This window comes from Mirounga angustirostris, unplaced genomic scaffold (assembly GCF_029215605.1).
Source record: "Mirounga angustirostris isolate CCGP_5_RB_7025 unplaced genomic scaffold, mMirAng1.0.hap1 SCAF_3, whole genome shotgun sequence".
NCBI lineage: Eukaryota > Metazoa > Chordata > Mammalia > Carnivora > Phocidae > Mirounga > Mirounga angustirostris.
The window spans coordinates 72,431,576-72,451,593 of NW_026991711.1; the positions used below are offsets into that span (position 1 = coordinate 72,431,576).

Here is a 20,018-nt window from a genome sequence, read left to right on the forward strand (position 1 = left end):
TTCAGATGAAGTTCTACGTTCCTTTTTACATAATGTTCTAAAATGCTTCTCACGGCCAGAGCAGGCGCGGAGCCAATGTTAGACTCTAATCCCCTTGCCCCCTGGCTTCTGTCTCGGACCTGGGGAGCACCAAACATAGATCATTAAAATGCCTCTCAACCGTTAACGGGAGTGTTCACACCCAAAGCTAGAGCAACGAACAGAGGACTATTTCCCAGAAACAGAAGGGATGTTTTTGATATAAAGATATGTCATAAAATCTTTAAATTCAGCATAAGGCCTGCAAAGTCTTTCTTATTCTCTGCCAAGAAATGAAAAGGAAAATGCAAAATAGAGACCCCCTCTGACTTACGTCTCATAACATTATGGGAGTGCACACAGCACACGGCGGATCCGTGCCCTCTGAGCCCCACCACAAAACTACGTTCTTTGCTGCGAGGTTCAGCCTGAGCACAGGACATCAGATCTCTATCATCAGGCCTGCAGCCCCACTTGCTTCTCTGCAGTCCGGAGGAGAAGAGCCGACAAGCGTTCATCCATTCATTCATGCCTCCAACATTTACCGTGCACCTGCTCCACGAGGAGCATCAGGCCCGGTGTCAGGCCCTTGGGTGGCAGCGGAGAGGACACGCGGAGTGTGCGGTCTGGAGAGGAGCCTGGCTTTCACCAGTTGCACAGACAAATGTGAACCTGCCGCGCTAGAGGCAGCTGACTGAAAGATGTCCCGTAAGGGGCGGGCAGTCGGGCCCAGAGGGAGGGAAAAGGGCTTCAGGCCGAGGGAAAGCCTGTGTGAGGCTGGGGCAGGACAGGGACGCCTTGGGAACGAGAGCCTGATGGAGGCCTGTGTGCCTGCCATGGAGGGAACAAGGTAGGAGGTGAGGCGGGAGAGGAGAGGATGCAAAGGCTGGCCACACAGGGCCTTGCAGGCTGAGGTAAGAAATTTAGTCTGCGTTCTGGAAGTAAAAGGAAGCCTGGCGTCGTGGGGGTGGGGGTTGTTAAGCAAAAGGAGGCAATCAGTGTAAGAGAGCAGTGTCTGGAAAGAGAATTTTGGCTGCTATGAGAATGGACCAGAGGAGGTGAGGGTGCATAGAGAGGAACCTACCAGAAGACTTTCTAGTAACCCAAGTAAGAAACGATAGTAGCTCTTAGTCTAAGGGATTAGAATTCAAGACATATTTAGTGGGTAAAATCAACAGGACCTGAAAAGTGTCAAGGAGGCCTCCTCCGTTTCTAGAGATTTCTTAGTCCTTGTTATCATGCCAGGTCTCATGACGAGCTCTTCATGTAGTATCCCAATTAATCCTTCCAAAAATGCAAAGAGGTAGATATATTATCATTCCCATTGTAGACAGAAAGAAAGTACGGTTCAGAGAGGTAAAATAACTTGTCCAAAGTCACAAAGCTAGTTAGAGTTGGAGCTGAGTGTTGAACCCAGGTTGTGCGACCTTAGGCTTAGTAACCAAAACCAACGAGGTGTACTTTATAGCGTCGATATGAGAGGCAAGGCTAAGCAGGAGCCTTCTGTGGTAATATGTAACATCAGGCATCAGCTGGTTTTGGGACGTGACAGTGAAGGCCACTGCTTTAGAAGGACACAAAGGCCACACCACCGGCATTTGAAAGGGGAGACAGAGCGCATAGGGAAGTAGGTCTAACAAAAGCAAAGCTTGCCAAATCTGGAAGGGAGGTCCAAAGGCTACAAAGGAGGGAGGGGGAGAAAAAACTTGAGAGAAAATGAAGTTTAGAGAACGAATTCGAAGGTTGTGGCAGGAAGGAAGGCAGCAGAAAAAGGCAGCCCACTCTCCTCCTCCCCACTCCCCAGAGGAAGGAAGGACCCCACAGGAGCAGAGTGGAAATAAAGCTGGAAAGGTGCATTGGGACTAAATTGAAGATGGCCCTAGTATTTCTAAAAATCTGAAATCTTGATGTCAATAAGAAAGGATGAGAGCAAGAGATGATTCCTTCCAGAAGAGGATCCTTAGGGAATTTGAAAGGTGATTAATTGTGGGAGGTAAAGAGATACAGGCCCTCAAAAACTATTTCCATGTGGTTTCTGTAACCGCAAGTGAATTCCTCATTGATATGGACTGGATGTTATCCTTTTACCCCCACGCCGCATAGGTCAGCGTTAGAATTAGAGCTAGCATTGATGGATGCTTACTGTGTCCCAGGCCCCGTTCTCATAGCTTGACATGGATCATTTCATGCAATATTCACCACAAGCCTGGGAGATAAGCACCGTCATTATCATTATTTCGCAGATAAGGATACCAGGTTTAGAGAGGTTAAGCGACTTGCCAAGGTTAGGTGCTGGTCCAGAGTTGATCTGTGACTCAGAGCCGGGCAGCCAGCTCAATGCCTGGGCCCCGAAGCACTGAGCTGTGCAACTTCCATGCCTAACACCTAGTAGCTGCTCAGTGTTAATGTCAATTGAAAGAATAAATATTTGTCAACTAAGATTCTACTATCCGACTCTCCTCCAGCCCTTCCTTGAGGTTTGTCTGGTGTTCCCTCTCATCTGCCTTATTGAGATAAACCATAAAATTCCATGGGGAGATTGTCTTTCATTGCCTGATCCCCTGTCTCTCTCAACACCTCCACCAACCTCCCCACGTGTGGTCCCAAAACTGACACGTTCCTTGCTAGGCTTCAGCTAGCCTGGGCTCTTTGAAGATTGGAGGTTTTTTCTCACGGCCTTGGCTATATTGGACATCAAAAAGTATAGTCCTAAAACCTACTCACATGGCTTCTCTAGTACACATCCAGCACCCTGGGAGAGGAACTTGTATTCCTTCCCAGACTCACACGAGGGTCTGATGGGCTGGCCCTCACAGATTAGCACCAGTGGCAAATGCAGCTCGTGACAAATGTGCTCCGTATCTTTCTCTGGTTTCCACTCGCCGTGGAGGCCAGGCAGATCTTTCTGCTTTGAGCTATTTGTCACACATTTTAGTGATAATTTCTAGGAGAAGGAGACCGATTGCAAGTGATGGATGAGGTGAGCGGTGACAGCCCAGAACAGGGTGAGTAAGAGCTGAAGAATGCGGGCGAGCGTGAAATGGTGTGGATGGAGAGGGTGACTTCTCTCCTGAACTCTGTCCTGCCTAGGGAAGGGCAACGCAAGAGGGTTCCAAAACTCACGGAAATGAAGTTGCTGTAACTTCTAGGCAAGACTTACCCAAACCCACCTTATATGGGTAAGCAACCTTCTTTTCTGAACTGCCCATAGAAATGCCATCATCACTTCTACATTGAATCAACAGGCAATAAATTCATTGATGGGAATCTAAGACACAAAATGTAAATCCACTTATCTATGCTTATGAAATAAAGGATGTTTTCTGGGCTTGATGTCCATTACCAAGATAAAATAAGCACCTGAAGGCAGATGCCCGCCTTACTTATTTGACAATCCTACTAATGGCCAAAGCTCAGGACATGGCTGTGTTTAAGTCCCATGCCTTATAGACTCCTCGGCCTTTGAAATAGTCAACTTCTATTTCTTATTGAAGGTAAATCTTATTCTGTTCTCACCAACGGATCCCATAGTGTTTCTAGGTACCTGCAGCAACCAAGGGGCCAGGCCTTCTGAGTATATTTAAATACTTCACATGAAATATGCCTCTCAACTGTCCCAGAGCTCCTGGGTTCACTTCGCCACCTCTGGCCCTTCTTGCAAATGCGGAAAAGCCACAGTCACACTTCTCACCGTTGGCCTGGCTTGTGACGTATATCCCTGCTTGTACAGATTGGCCATGGGAAGTTATTTTCAGTCACTTATTTGGAATGATTTTATAAAAATGCTTTGCATGTTTTGGGGAAGGACTATCATCTGATCATTGTCTAAGAACAAGCAACAAGGTCACCGACCATCTGGGTGCATATTATCTGAGACAATATGGCGGAACCAGCCTACAGAAATGCGGCGTGAGAAGAGTAAGGAGTTATTTAATGGGAAGTGTGATGTACATACGTGTATGCGGAGGGGTACTTTCTGTACCCAACCGCACGGTTTCAACCACATGAGCCAAAATAGCAGCAGATGCTGCTGGGTATTATTTTAAATTGGATATCCAGGGTTTTTTAAGTTGTTTCCTTGTTGGTGACTTTGAGATCTCTTTCTTTCTTTCTCAGTCTTCTTCTGAAATAAAGACGGACTACCTATCGATTATAATGGACCCAGACGAAGTTCCCCTGGACGAGCAGTGTGAGCGGCTCCCTTATGATGCCAGCAAGTGGGAGTTTGCCCGGGAGCGACTTAAACTGGGTAATGTATTCGTCCAACAGATTCCTAAACCCACACTGAGCGCCTCCTGCCTACAAAGCACTGTGCTCTGAGGGCTGCAAAAGTCACCTAGACTCGGGATTCTCCCCTCCAGCCGCTCACAAAATGGCAAGGGAGGTGGGCACAGAGGTAAATAGTTCTAACAGAATGCTGGGACGGCAGTACAAAGGCACGGGGGAGGGGCGCCTGGGGGGCTCAGCGGTTAAGCCGCTGCCTTGGCTCAGGTCATGGTCCCAGCGTCCTGGGATCAAGCCCTGCATTGGGCTCCCTGCTCCGTGGGGAGCCTGCTTCTCCCTCTGCCTGCCGCTCCCCCTGCTTGTGCTGACAGATAAATAAATACAATCTTAAAAAAAAAAAAAAAGGGATGGGGGCACCTGCTTTTTCTTGCAACAGTCTCTAAGCACCTGTCTGAGCAGCAGACACCCATCTAAGCCGTGGGGGGTACAAAGATGTCTGAGTGCGCTACCCCAAAGGGGGACGGAGATCGCCGCAGAAGGAGATAAGTGAAGGGCAGGGATCAGGGCCACCACAAGGCTTACAAGTACAAGCACTCCTAAACAAGGACATTTTTGAGGACTTAGAAATTTGTGACACAATTCAAGATGGCAAGGAACAGCACAGCCAAACACGTGGAAAGAGCCTTCAGTGCCCCTTCAAGGCTGTGGGTCAAAGAACCCCGCGGCACAAATCCATAGACTACGTACGTGGAATTTCCGTGGGTGTTCGAAATGTCCAGAGAAGAAAGTCCCAGGGGTCATTTAAGTTGCATTTTTGAAGAGCAAGGACCACTGTTCCTGCGTAAATATCAGGCAGCTGTGCTTTCCTCCAGCTCAGTGTCACAACGCAAATTAATCTCCATCCTGGGGTAGTACAAAACCAAAGAAGCCTCTGTGACTCTTGCCCAAAATATTTGGACTGTGGCTTCTGAAAAATTTCTACTCACTCCTGTGTATGCCAGAATCATTAATAGTTGGAACTAGCAACAGAGATCATGGATCCAGCGTTCCCAGATCTTGTCACTCTCGGCGAAAGAGCCTGTTGTTCCGAATTCGAGGGCAATGCCTCCCCTCCCTCGACAGGCAGACTATATTGGAGTGGGTGTCTGGCAGGACGGAGAGGGAGAAATGCTTCTTCTTCTTGTTCTCTTGGGCCTTGAAATGACTCTGCTTACATTTCTTCATACATGAGAAAGAATACTTGGCCCCAAGAGTATGTTCTGTTTGGCTTGGGGAAGAAAATTAGAAATCAGTGAAAAGCTGGAGAGACAGGCAAAAGCCAGCAATGGCTGCTGACAGGGGGAAAAAAATCATCTAAATTTAGAGTAGTTAAGGGCAGGTGGTACACTAGATGAGTTCCTTCTGCAAGTCTAAATTATATGGCAGCTAGCCCAGCCCTTCAGTGACCTTGGCAGGGAACTGGGATAATTTTCCCACAACCGTAAGCCATTCTCAGGCCACATTGCTTTCCAGAGTTATTAGTCACAATCAAACATCCCTCTTCCTGTATAGGACATATGAGCTTTCGTCCCATCCCTTCACTCCTTCACCTAGTATCCCTGTGCTCCGTATCACATTGGGGGCCAAGCTAATCCTTCCACCAAATTTCCCCTGGGGCCTCTGTGGGTTTAGATAATCCCATTTCAGGAGGTTCTCCTTGTGGAAGATCTCTCTTACGGTTCTTTCCCTTCCTGGAGTTGCCAGATGTTATGATTTGGCTCATGTGCACGTGAGTGTCTTTGATGGGTGAGAGAAAGGGGGTGAAGTCAGCTCACTCTGTCTTCCAGTGCAGAGCGCGGCGGCAAGGGCCAGAGGAATGTTACTCCTACCAGCATGGGAGCAGAAAGGCCCAAGATTTGGGGGGTTTGAAGCCAAATAAATGACAGAAAGTAATCTGAAGTAATGTCTGGCAAGTGAAAGTAACCAAGACTATGGATAGTTGGAGAGGAAAAGCTGGTTTGATGGGCAGAGTTACAATGGGGCTATAAATACAAAAAACATGCTGTGTAGGGAAATACACAGACAAGTGGCATCTGATTTCAGCTTTTTGTACTCTGTTGGTTCCTACTAGCAGCCCTGTTGAGACAAGTCAGCATTTATGGTACCTGATAGATAGATACAGTAGGAGTTCGGGTCAAAAGTGTTGCTCCCATTGAAATGCCTGAAATCCGGGAAGAACGGAATCTGTTTTGTTAGTGCTTCCTCACTAAACCTAAGGGAGAAGTCAGCTCTTACAAATGTATCACAGAAGCTGGGATAATGTCAGACAACGCAGCTTTCTATTGCAAAATAAAGTCAGAATTACCTAATCTAGGAAACTACACAGGGAACGTGGAATTTGCAAGGGGACGGCACCTGGGCTGGTGTTGCCTCTTAGAAGACCAGTGCTGCCAGGCACTCTCCCTGGAGTGTCCCAGGGACACCCTGGCCAGTCAAGGACATTGTTGAAGGAGATTCCAATAGCCTTTCATTGTATGGCAATGACCTAGCACTTTGACGAGCCAGTTAGCGGCATGTAGGTAACACCAAGGAGGATTTTAAGGGAAAAGAGGGATCGGGCAAGGTCAAGCCCAGGGTCACCGGGCTCCCCTGAAACTGGAACAGTGGGTCTGCCAAAGGATTCCAATGCATCAGATGATTAAAGAGCGCATAATAGCTTCGTGCTGTTTTATGAGGCAGCAGTCAGCTTCCAAGAGAATAGATGAAAAGGCTGAGGGAAGCCAAGTGAGAACGAGCTTATTCTCACTGACAGAAGCAAAATCCCCAAACACTAGTTAAAATCAAGTGTGTTGTGCCGGGGTGAAGAAGGGAATGCGTGGGGCTGAGGCTGTGGAAGGGAAAAGGATTCTGCCTGCCCCCAAACAAAGCAAGAGTCTTCACGGTATGTGGTATGTAGGAGATGTCCTAAGAGAGAGATTACCTGGATATTTGTCAGGCTCGGGACACTTTTCCTATCAGGCACGGCAGAGGGAAAATGTTTTTTGCCCTAAAAAAGCAAGGAATGAGCATCCAACCAAAATGCACCCATCTTTACAAGTCTGGTAGCTGCCAATGCTCTTTCCACGCATGATTTCCACATTCACTACCTGCAGGGTCCTCCCGAGGCACTTTTATTTAAACCTAGAGTCCCCATTCTGGTCTATTTCATGGACAGTTTTATCTGAAGAGGGAAGCAGAGCCCATATCCCTGTCCATGGTGCCCACTCTGGGAGGAATGATCTTTATCAGTCGCTACCAGTACATGTGAGAAAAAGCGTGTAATTTCACCAGTGTTCCCTCCTAAGGAAGAGGGAGTCCCCAGGAGACAGCTGCAAAGAGGCTCTTATGATCGCATCGGTAACTGAATTTTTCCTGTGTCCTGACTGGGTGCCTGGGGTGGTTGGTAGTGAGGGGACGATACTAAGCAGAGCCAGGGTGATGTCATCTTTGTTACTGAGTCACTGCACATAAAAGTATGAAGTTGTAATATGATAAGGAAGCAGGAAAGCTTCGTTATAAGCTTTGTAAGAATCTTAAAAACAAACAGACAGAAACCTATGTCTTTGGGGGGGAAGGGATTGGAGTAGAAGGAAGGAAGGAAGGTCGGTTGGTTAACTCACTGAAGGCCCCTTATCGGAACAGTTGTCTGAGAAAGACGACTAGGCTGAGAGGAGGGCTTGTGTCAAATTAACATTCTAACTGCCAGGATTTACTTTTGGCCAATGGCATTGTGTTGGCTACTTTCCCCCCCAGAAGAACCAAGCGAGAGTGACTTCTTTGGCTCACTCTTCCTTTTTCCACATCATGCTTGAGGTGTACTGTTTCTCTCAGTTCTATTTGGCTACCTGTGTCCTGATGGTACAAAAGAAAGTGCCCTGATATAAAAAGTAGCTGAGGTATTCAGGGGGAGGGGGGGTGCTCTCTTCATGGAGCATCACCTTCATGGTCTCCAACCCAAGGGTTCCTCTAGGTCCCCATAACTGTACAAGACTTGCTCACAAGTTCCCAAATGGCTACTCTTCCTTCTGCACTAAGGCACAGGGGGCCCTCTGTGCACCAGGTCCTGAGCCCGCTTCTGGGAAGATTCAGACGTGGTTATCACCCCTCTGAGTCAAGTGGTCTCATGCAGAGGTGAGGAAAGAAACATATTAACAGCGGTCACAGCAGAACATGACAGGTGCCATGAAAGGAACCTGACTTTGTTATTGCATTTGGCAACCATTTCTCTGTGGCTTAAACAAATTGCTGCCAGTGGTTGCTAGGCTCATGTGCTGAACCCTGAAGATGTCGACATCGTGTAAGGGCACGGTAGGATAGCTGGGAGCATTTTGCCTGGCAAGGAAGGCTGAGAAATGATTTCATGATTTTTGTGTAGCTATGGGGCATTCTCAGAACCGATAGCAGTGACTGTCATTCTGTTTCTTCCTTTCTGCCGTACACAGATCAGAAGAGAGGCGCCTGGGTGGCTCAGTCGGTTAAGCATCTGCCTTCGGCGCAGGTCGTGATCCCAGGATCCTGGGATCAAGCCCCACATGGGGGTCTACTTCTCCTCTCTCTCTGCCCCTCCCCTCTCTGGCGCATTCTCTCTCTCTCTCAAATAAATGAATAAAATCTTAAAAGAAAAAAAAAAAAAAAGAAAACAGCTCAGAAGAAATGACCTCAAGAGGCAAGAGAAGTGGCTTAGGTTAAACAAAGGGAAGTCTTGGTAGTAATGTTAAACAATGGAAGAGACTCCCCAGGAAGATTTGGTGAAGAGGAAACTAGTCACCCACCCAAACCAAATGCCTCCCAGGGGCCCAGTCTCGCTGCAAGGGACAAAGGCACCTCAGAAGCCCAGTGAAGAGGTGGAAGGAAGATACCCAGAAACATGTCCCTTACTTTGACTCTTTGGGGCTCAGTTTATTGGGGATTCCTTTCTTTTTTTTTAAAAGATTTTATTTATTTATTTGAGACAGAGAGAGCACATGAGAGGGGGGAGGGTCAGAGGCAGAAGTAGGCTCCCTGCCGAGCAGGGAGCCCGATGCGGGACTCGATCCAGGGACTCCAGGATCATGACCTGAGCCGAAGGCAGTCGCTTAACCAACTGAGCCACCCAGGCGCCCTGGGGATTCCTTTCAAAGTCTACATGGCTCACATATGCACACAGGATACTTTCTTCCAGAAAAAGACTTAACCTCACCCTGCTGGCTTGGCAAACAAACCAATGTCTTCTTTTCATTGCAGGCAAGTCACTTGGAAGAGGAGCTTTTGGAAAAGTGGTTCAAGCTTCTGCATTTGGCATTAAGAAATCACCCACATGCCGGACTGTGGCTGTAAAAATGCTGAAAGGTATGGGTGTCATAGTTTGGCTTTTAGCGGACCGGTTGCATTCCCAAAACACTGGTACGAGCTAGATATGGCCTAGGTATAGACGCAGCTATTTCTGCTTGGGTCACATAACGATCTTGCACTGCTGGAAGCATCCTTGGCTTCAGGAGTTTTAGATCAGGCCCGTGAGAGCTCAGAATAAACGTTGTAAATGAAACAACCCAGCACTGTCCACGAGAAAACAATTTCTGTCACCTCAAAGATCTTTCTCCTCTCCCATCGTGGGCTCTAAAATACTAGGGACTTAAGCTCACTATAACCACAGGTTCAAAGTTTTGGAATGATCCATTATGACCTTGTAATGGGAAATTAGCTGTGCATCATAAATCCCAAAGGCTTAGCTGGGGCTTGACCTAACTATAAAGTAAAACTATGAAGCTGGAATAATTGAGATCCTCAGAAATCTAAACTATTTTATACTGTCAGATCCTACCCGTAAAACATTTCCTCTTAGAAATTAAAAAAACCTATCTATCTATCTATATCTTTCTCATGTTGAAAGATACTACCACTCTCTGAAGCACATGCGAAGTGAAGTCACATGAATCACTTTGTGATTCATGACCATCACAAGACAGATGAAAATGAAAATACGTGAAAACTACATAAATCAGACATCTCAAAGATGCAGATTTCTTTTGAAGTATGGAAAATCTTCATTTCTTCATTCATGATGGAATATTCATGTCATTTTGACTCATTTTCAGATTCCAAAACCCAAAAGTACTGGAAACCCAAAGGGCATTTTTCTAGCTTTCCCAACTCTCCGAGATATGACCAGGGGCTCCTGAGGCATGGGAGGCCATGAACCCAGCCAAGCAGATCCCTAGGAAAGGCTCCAGGAGAAAGGACCATTTGCACAGGGAGATTTCAGAGCACTTCCTTTCTTCCAGCATGGATGCCAGCATTGCAAGAGCCCCATGAAATGATATTTTCTACCCCAAAAGGCTGTCCTTGTCAGGCAAAGTCTCTGATAAAGCTCTTCAAGGAACCTGACCGTTCTACCAGAAAGTAACCAGAGAAGGACTCTTACACCCACGAATCAGGATTTCTGCTCAAAATGGACTGCCCAGATGATGGCAGGCCTTCCTGTGAGAATCCCTGCATTCCAGCACCCTGCCCCGCACCCCGTGCCCCAGATGCTGAAGAGAAGAGGCATCAACATGTCCTCTGTATGAGAAAGCACCAGACTAAGTGCTTTCATGTGTTAGGTTGAACCACATGAAATTGCCATTTTTCTTATTTTTCTCTCTCCAGCCTTTTGAGGTAGATATTATTTTCCCAGTTGGTGGATGAGGAAACAGGGCTCTGAGAGGTTAGATCGCCTCTGCAAGGCCCCACAGCTCACCAGTGCAAAAGTCAGGCACAGCCCCCCCCAACCCTCCCCCGCACAGTGCTACATAAGAGGGGCTGCCGAGACCTGGCCTCCAGGAAATGGCCCATTGCTCCAAAATCCTAACATGGTCCTAGCCCAAGTTATGGAAGCAACCTGATATCCAACCTTGAACGAAGTTGAAACTCCATCTGGAAGCATCTGCTTCCTTAGCTGGTCCCATTTCCCTGTACTAACCACACACCATCTCCTGGAGAGGCGGGTCTGCTGCCCATGCTTGTCTATTGTCCACCCAAGATAACACCTGCCTGTAAATGGAACAATCCGAGGAAGAGAGCTTGGTTTTTTTCCCCTCTGTGCCGAAGGGGCATAAAAGCATGCAGGGACTGATGAGTTTGAGGGGGATGATGCTGACTTGAAAAATTTTAAAGGCCCCCAAAATGTATTCTTTGTAATACAGAAACAGCATTTGCAATATCTTTATAAATGCTTATCTTTTTAAGCCATGAGCCTTGATTTTTAAAAGATTGCCAAATCACCCACTATATAAAATTCCTAAAAACCATTTTCATTCAGCTTTCTTGCTCGAATTGGTTGGCCATCTGTTTCAAGAGAAACTGAAAAGACAGAATGTCAGACATAGGCCGTGAGTCAGAAGCTCCTTCAAAGTGCCCTTGAGCAGAACCTTTAACCTTTTTGGGCCTCATGCCCATGTCTGAAATGAGAAGAGTATTCACAGTGTTTATTTTTCTAACAAATATTTGTTGAGCATCTACTGTGAGCCAATCTCAACCCCCTTGGAAAGCTTCTAGTGTTTATCTGGTTATTACTTAAAAAATAATTTAAAAATGATTTGTGTTTATGAAATACCATGCACATGCTCTGGCCATTTCGCAGACTGTTCTACAGAAATACTTGCATATGTGTACAAAGATTACACATTGGCTATCTACTACAGCATTATTTGTAATGGCAAAACACACACACACACACACACACAAACTAGAGACAGTTCGAATGTCAAGAATGCTATTAATCAACTAACAAGAATGGAAAAAGTCTCTGACATATTAAAAAGCAAATCTTAAAAAAATAGAAAGGATTCCATTTATGTAAACAAAACAAAAAGACCTTTAAGTAGGTATATATGTTAATAAATATGTAGAAAAAAGTCTAGGGAAGTAAGCGGTTGGAATGACTTTGACTTTTTACTCTGTATAAATCATATTGTTGGAATATTTTACAGCAAGATTATATGACTTTATTTTTTAAATTTTGTAAATGCCTTATAAATTAACCAATAAGAAAGACACCCCTCCCCACCACCACCAAAAAAAGAAAGGGAGAAAACAAACAGAACAAACTTAATTTAGGCTTTAGACTCTGCTAAATCTTAGAGTGATGTTGTTTATCTCTGCGAATGAAGTTGAAGTCAGATGCTTATGGATCCTTACAACTCAAGATAACCCTGCAGACTCCAGGGAGGAAAAGGTTATAGGGAGAAAATAACACATTGCAAAGATGTTTACAGAAGTGGCCATTCCACTCTTGCAGACCCCTGGTGCTCCTTCTTTGTAACTCTTCAAAGAGGGGCAAGTGAGAAAAAGAGGGGAGGTGTGGGCACATCCCCTGTCTGGAAGGTTCTTGCTGCGCCTGGTTCTGCCAAGCGGAAGCCTTTGGAAGGCGCCTTCACAAGGTGCCCAGCTCTGAGTCAGCGCATTGCTGAGCAGACCAGGTCCACCAAGAGGAAATGCCCAGTGACTAACCCCACCACTGCTTCTGGGCCTTACTGTAATCAAAAGGATGTTGGAGGGAGGGAGTAATGAAAACAGTCTGGAGACCGGGCCTTTCTGCAGATGTGGGGAAGTTAATGAAGCAACCGGCTGAGCATTGGCAAATATGGAGGGCAGGAATGCCGCCTCCAGCGGAAAGAGCCCCATTGTCCTGTCGCACTGACTCTTCCTTGTTTCTCACACAGAGGGGGCCACAGCCAGTGAGTACAAAGCTCTGATGACTGAGCTCAAGATCTTGACCCACATTGGCCACCATCTGAATGTAGTCAACCTGCTGGGAGCCTGTACCAAGCAAGGAGGTAAATGAGGAGGGCCTGCTCCCTCTCCCGATTCACATGCCAAGAGCAGAGTTGGATATATAGCTCCTTCTCCCCGGTCCTCCTCATCTCCTGAAAAACGGCCTCTCAGTAGGTCCAGAGGAAACAATTTGTCCATTTATGGAAAGGCGCTCCCATCCTAAAAATGCCTTTCCTGTACAGTTAACTGAAAGTTTCTAAAGAGAAGGATTCCCTTTGAGACCTCCTTCCAGGGGCTCCAGGTCAAGTGGAGAGCATTTTTCTCTCAGGATGGCTTTGAAGGAGTGTGGCCAGAGCTAAGGTAACGGATAGAAGGGTGAGCTTTCTTCGAAGCTCCACATAAAGGAAGGAGTCACTACTGGTGGGATCCCAGGAGGAGGGGATGTGAGGGACAATGAGAAGGGCCCTTCCCTTCAGACAGGTTTTACCCGCTGGCGCAAGTGGCTGGGACAGGGCTGTGGTCATGACTCAGGGCTCCAGCATGTTCCTGAAGACCTTTCTATCTTCCCCTGTGGCAAGGTTAGCACTTGGGTATAGATGTATGATCACTGCTTAAGCCAGAAAGAAAGGAGCGAAAGACCTGTGCACATCGGTGTTTTCCAAGGTCAACAAAACTAGTAGAGATGAAGGGTAGTCGGGAAGACCCTACATGTTGGGAGTAGCAGTGGGTACAGAAAGCAGCTAAGGGCTGGGAGACCCCAACTAGAGTCATAGAGACCCAGCCGTAGGCTGCCTGTTTCTCCATTGCCCTTGAGAAGTGACAAGTGATAAGCCACCTGTTTTGCGTACAGGGCCCCTGATGGTGATCGTTGAATATTGCAAATACGGAAATCTGTCCAACTACCTCAAGAGCAAACGAGACTTATTCTTTCTCAACAAGGTAAGGAATTTAGGGGTTGGAGGTTTAGGCGATAGCAGCATAAAGCCAGAGAAAACTGTATTTTTCCATTAATGACTAAGCCTAAAACCCAATCTCTGCTTTTTCCTTCCATGCTAATATACCACACTTTTTATGGGCAGCACAGAGAACATGTAATCCTAGCCTATGAAGTGACAATTAGAGGTTACAATTTCGAGTCATCTACCTAACTACCTATCCAAGCATCTTGATCATTTTCTTTCTTTCTCTCTCTCTGTATATACAGACACCCACACAAGTCACTTAGTTACTTCTTTAAAGAAGATGATAGCAAGTATAATTGTCTCCATTTACTAGAGAAATTAAGGACTCAATCAACTGAGTGACTTTGCAGTGAACATGAAGCCAGAGAAATTATTTTCTCCCCTTGCTGTGCTTTTTTTTTTTTTTAAGATTTTATTTATTTATTTGAGAGAGAAAGAATGAGAGAGAGCAAGCACATGAGAGGGGGGAGGGTCAGAGGGAGAAGCAGACTCCCTGCCGAGCAGGGAGCCCGATGCGGGACTCGATCCCGGGACTCCAGGATCACGACCTGAGCCGAAGGCAGTCGCTTAACCAACTGAGCCACCCAGGTGCCCCCCTTGCTGTGCCCTTTACTTCGCCTTCCCCAGACCCACACCACCCATGTCAGCCCTGTGCGCACACAGAACCAGCTTTACCCACTAAAATAAAACCACATAACAAAAGGAACATGTAGGCTTAAGCCCTGAAGGCAGAGATTATTTAATGGAGGAGAAGGTTTAATAAAATTTCACCAGTGTGACCCATCCTACCAGTGTTGTGTCCTTCTCTGGGCCGGAGTGGCTTGGAGAGCAATGACTCAACATTATTACCTGATAATCAGCAGTGTTGGTGATGAGTCTATGTAGTGTGGTGATTAAACACACAGACTCCAGAATCAGACATCCTGGGTTTAAATCCTGTCTCTGTCACTCAAAATCTGGGACCTTGGGCAAGCTACTCAATCTCTTGGTCTCAGTTCCTTCCTTTATTAAATGGAGGTAAAAACAGAACCGAACTCATGGCATTGTTGAGAGAATCCCATTTTTCACTGAGCTAAGCACTCCAGAAATGTTAACTATCCTTGTCATTATTGACCCACCGAGAGAGAAGGACTGGGAGAGTCCAACTTAATGCCACTCATCTATACAACCTGTATGATGGATAAAGTGCCGCACATCCAAGAATTATGCCCATCTGTTACATGGACAAGAGTATTCACAGGACATACAAATAAGAACCACTGGATAGCTGGTCAATTCTCTCATCCCTTCAACTTTGACCCAACCAAAGACACAGGTGGTCTACCAGACTTGGAAACATATATGCGAGAACATGTTGTCTCCAATTTTAAACCATGCCCTCCAAGAGTTAGAACCTTGAAGCTGAAGGGGCACATGACTGGCTCAGTCAGTAGAGCATGTGACTCTTTATCTCAGGGTCCTGAGTTCAAGCCCATGTTGAGGGTAGAGATTACTTAAAAAAAAAAAAAGAATCTTGAATCTGGAAAGGACCTTGTGTTCAGCTAGTTCACTCTCTCACGTTATAGATGTGCCCAGAAAAGTCAAGTAAGTGATTGGCTTAAGGACACTCCCTTACTCAGAGGTGAAGTCTGGAAGAAAAGAGCCCCGCTCTCTTGACAACCCTTGCAAACCCTTCTGTGCATTATGCTGGATAAGGAAAGCAGGGTGGGGTCGGGAGGGGGGAGAAACCATAAGAAAAAGGGGAAAGTGGTGGCCCGGGTTGGGAGCAGTGCAAAGTCCCTTCAGTCCTGAAATCCTGGACTTGCTTCAAGAAGAACCAAGGCGGCAGCATAGCCCAGGGACCTGGGCAGGATGGAACGTTTGGGTTCGTGCGTCCTTTGTTTAGAAAGCTTGCTTCCTTCTCTGGCTATATTTAATGATTCGCCTCCCTGTTGGTGGAGCTCAGTGTTTTCATGGAAAACACATGGCTGTATTTCATATTTGGAACCTAAAGGAATATAAAGAGAAAGTGAAGGAAAAACCGAAAGGCTAAATAGAAATGGGATATTCCGTTTTCCAAATAAATGCAGCAAGATCTCTCAATACTATTTGTAATAAATGCATGGCCTTCTGCCAGAGTCCCGAAAGTTCCATACATCCACCTTTATTTAACAGTGGTAGTTACCAATAAGCAAAGCTGAACAGAGCATTGATTGAGAGTCAAGGAAAGAATGAGGGAGCTTGAGTTATGGCCCCTGCAGATGTGTCTGGGGCTGTGACCACTGGGAGGATGAGGAAGAAGGTGGCCCGGGGAGCAGAGAGCATGGATTGTCATGGGCTGAGCCATGAGCAGACCTGTCGAGCACTTTCCTCCCCACACCCTTGCCAGTGCCTTTTCCCTGCTGCCTTGTGGCCTGAGCAGGGGCCTTGTGGAAAATCCAATTCCAGGCCCCAACTGAGCAGAACCAACTCTAACTGCCTCTGGGAGACACAGTAACAAAGCATTATAGTTTACCTCTTCTCAGGTAGGTCACCTGGGGTGCCAGTGGGGGTCTGCCCTGTGGCCTGCCTGCCCCACTGCAGGGCTCCTGCGGGGCTCCTGTCAGCAGGCAGGAGGCTGGTACCCCCCAGCCTGAGTCTGTCCCGCTGTCCCTGCTGGGGCTCCCTCCGCTGTCCTCTGCTTACTCCCACTGCTCCCTCTAGTGGAAGGATCTCTCCTGATTTGTGACACGTCTAGGAAAAGCCAAGCAAGGACGTGGAGCCTGGTTAGTCCCGCACTGCCTCGCGCCGTGCAGGTGCATCAGGGGATACCACTGAGCCCCAGTCCCTGTCAGCCCCTTCCTCAGTACTGCCAGCTAGCATGACTGAGCCCAGGTCCATGCTCCACCAGCACGGAGTCACGAAGCCACTGGGCGCACCAAATTTGTAGTGTCGCCGTTATTAGGTGAATTACCAAAGATGATAAAAATCTTTTCCGGTTCCACACGAACACCCAGAACCAACACCTCCTTTCCTGAGAGGCCAAACATAATAAGATGGAGCTTTCCCAGTGAGGAAAATGAAACCCAAAAAAGGGAGGTAATTTGCCCAATATCACATAGTTAATGAAAGAGCCAGATTATACACCAGGGCTTGGATGCCCAGCCCAGGATGAAAGGCCTTTTCTGCCCTTATTAGGATTAAACTGGATCTTTGTTTTGAATGGAGGGGAGACAAAGAAATGTTCGTGTTCCCTCCTTCCTCAAAGAAACCAGAGAAATCAATAAGTATGGCCTTCTCTCCTTACTCACAGGGATTATGCCAAGTGAAGCCCCAAGTCCACTAGGGATTTGTCTCTCTTATTCAGATCATCTTTCACAAGATGGTGTGTGGTATGGAAAAAATGGTAAAAGGCATGGCCTGGAGCTGGCCAAACCTGGGTTCAAGCGTTGCCATTTACTACTTGCCTATGACTTTTATTACTCGCCTCCGCCGGACCTATTTCTTCATGTATCAGCAAGAACTACTTCATCAAATTGTTACAAAGACTAAATGAGAAACTGTACCTAAGAGTCTTAATACACTGGCTCACACCAAGCAAGCGCTCAGTGAATACCAGCGACTGTTAACATTTCTTTATCCTACCTAACATGCTATCTCAAAACCCACCCGAAAGCCGAACAGACTCCAGAACCCCATGAAGAGCCAGGCACCTGAGCACCATGGGGCTCTTGCCACCAATTTACCACCCGTTTTGTGCAATGACATTCTCCCAACTCAGGCACCTGCCCACATGAGGGATTAGTTTCCCTCATCGCTGTTCTGAAACTCTCTTTCCTCTGTGTCCTTCTCGGTCGGTTCAAAGGATGCGGCATTACACATGGAGCCTAAGAAAGAAAAAATGGAGCCCGACCTGGAGCAAGACAAGAAACCAAGACTAGATAGTGTCACCAGCAGCGAGAGCTTTGCGAGCTCCGGGTTTCAGGAAGATAAAAGTCTGAGCGATGTTGAGGAAGAGGAGGGTAGGTATTAATTCCTTCCTGTCCTCGCAGTCTGAGATATTTTTACAACATACTGTGCATCTCTGACATTTTTTTCTTATTTATCACCCTAATAAACATCCGTGGGAGACTTGAAGGGTAATGTCCTGAGGAGATAAGATTTGAATTAAGATTATTTACAGAGTTACTAATTTTGACAGGGAACTGTGCAATTGTCTCCCCTCAGGGCTTTTTGTCCAAATGGATCACCCCCCACCCCCATGCCTGGGTAGAATGGGCTGGAGGCCTGGAAAAATCTCTGATGTTCATTTTGAAACTCCAATGCTCTCGAAAATGAACTCTGATCTACTTGTTGGTTTTATGTTTTGCTAACATTGTTCCAATAAACTGGGATTTGGTGGAATAATAAGAGTCATTACAAACAGTTATGGTTTTAATGCTTTCCAGATTCTGATGATTTCTACAAGCAGCCCATCACTATGGAAGATCTGATTTCTTACAGTTTCCAAGTGGCCAGAGGCATGGAGTTTTTGTCTTCCAGAAAGGTCAGCCTTGTCTTTTACTGCTTTCCTTCTTTGCCAAGCCTGGACACGTGGGTGTTATGTGGACTCACCTTTACTCTAAATCCATCCTTCCTAGTATTTGCTTATACTTACATAGAGTAAACATCACACCAAATGCCTTAATTTGTCCCGATAGGATGGAGGAGCATCGGATACCAATGGGTAGAACTGGATTCTAGGGGAGAACCTCACCAGATTTCAAACTAGACAAACCTGGTGACCATTCTCCACATTGCCCTCTGGCATATTTTCAAAACTGGCCAGAATCTCAGAATACACAACTTCTCCAGAGAGCTTCTGTTAATTCATCCATGTGGAGTGCTCCACAAAACCAGATCATGATCTGACCTTGGCAGCTCAGGATTAAAGGCCGGAGGTGGGGGAAGTGGGGTGTTGCTCACGGGAGACATCAATGCCAACTTGGTTTACCAGGTTGCTGTCCTGCCCAAAGGTGGCAAAGCGGACTTGCGGCATTTCTTGGCTTTTGGGCCTCGGGGGGCCTATATTTGTAAAGAAATGCCTTCGTGTTTGTGGTCACCCCATGGGCTTTGGAAGTCGCTTCCTTCATGTAAAGGAAGCATGTGAAATGGATCCTCCAATTGAGAGGAATAAGGACACTGAAAAGGCACAGGGAAATGGTGGGTTGAATTAAGGAAATGTATTGATGATGCTAATGTTTCATTCTAGTGCATTCATCGGGACCTGGCAGCAAGAAATATTCTTTTATCTGAGAACAATGTGGTGAAGATTTGTGATTTTGGCCTTGCCCGGGATATTTATAAGAACCCCGATTATGTAAGAAAAGGAGATGTAAGTCAGTGCTATGTTTCTTTGACTCATTTATACCCTGTCATCTTTAAACCTTAGACCAAAGCCCTTGGTAAATATTTACACACTCCCCGAAAACCATCATGTGCTTTCTGTGAAGACGAGCAGCCCGGATGGGCTGTATACCAGAGAGCCCTTGTGTGGGGCTCAGAAAGACCCCCATCTCCTGTTCTGTTCTTTCCCCCATTGCTGGCTTGGTACCTGTCCTTTTGGGCAGCACTGCCAGAGCCTGCTAACCTGAGAAATGTTCCGCGGGGGCCTGGGAAGACCGTATCATCGCCTCCCTTTGACTCCTGCGGGAGTTCCCTGTACCGCTGGAAAGAACAGCCTGGACTCTTTCCCTCAAATAAACCCTGGTGATTGATTCAGCAGGTGTGGATATCTCAGGAAAGCGGGGGGAGGGGATCAACCTTATCTCGCTGACCAGGAAATGGCTTACCTCCCATGCCTGCCTTCCCGCCTAGCATCTCCCTGCTGGCTCCCACTGGCTTCTCTTCCCTGCTTGTTTTTGAACAGTGTTATTTTGCACCTTTGTGGGTGACCTCCTGTGTCCTCTCTTCTCCAGCCGGAGAGCTGAAGCTGGGTCTGGGTTCTGACGATTACTCTGGGAGCAGTTCTCACACTTGAGCAAGCACACACATCACCTGGAGGGCTTGTTAAACTCTAATTTACTGAGCTCCCCCCCCCACCCCCACTGAGATTCTGATGCAGGGAGT

The 20,018-nt window shown here is 46.8% G+C and overlaps 1 protein-coding gene across 2 annotated transcripts in view; it reads left to right on the forward strand.

Annotated features, from left to right (window-relative positions):
• FLT1 (fms related receptor tyrosine kinase 1) overlaps window positions 1-20,018 on the forward strand; it is a 177,613-nt gene that overhangs the window by 135,093 nt on the left and 22,502 nt on the right. For both annotated transcript variants that reach the window (XM_064586265.1, XM_045869251.3), the window contains 7 exons: window positions 4,135-4,267; window positions 9,484-9,588; window positions 12,939-13,052; window positions 13,841-13,929; window positions 17,776-17,932; window positions 18,359-18,456; window positions 19,162-19,284. In XM_064586265.1, coding sequence (XP_064442335.1) covers window positions 4,135-4,267; window positions 9,484-9,588; window positions 12,939-13,052; window positions 13,841-13,929; window positions 17,776-17,932; window positions 18,359-18,456; window positions 19,162-19,284 — 819 coding nt within the window. The remainder of the gene's footprint in view (window positions 1-4,134; window positions 4,268-9,483; window positions 9,589-12,938; window positions 13,053-13,840; window positions 13,930-17,775; window positions 17,933-18,358; window positions 18,457-19,161; window positions 19,285-20,018) is intronic.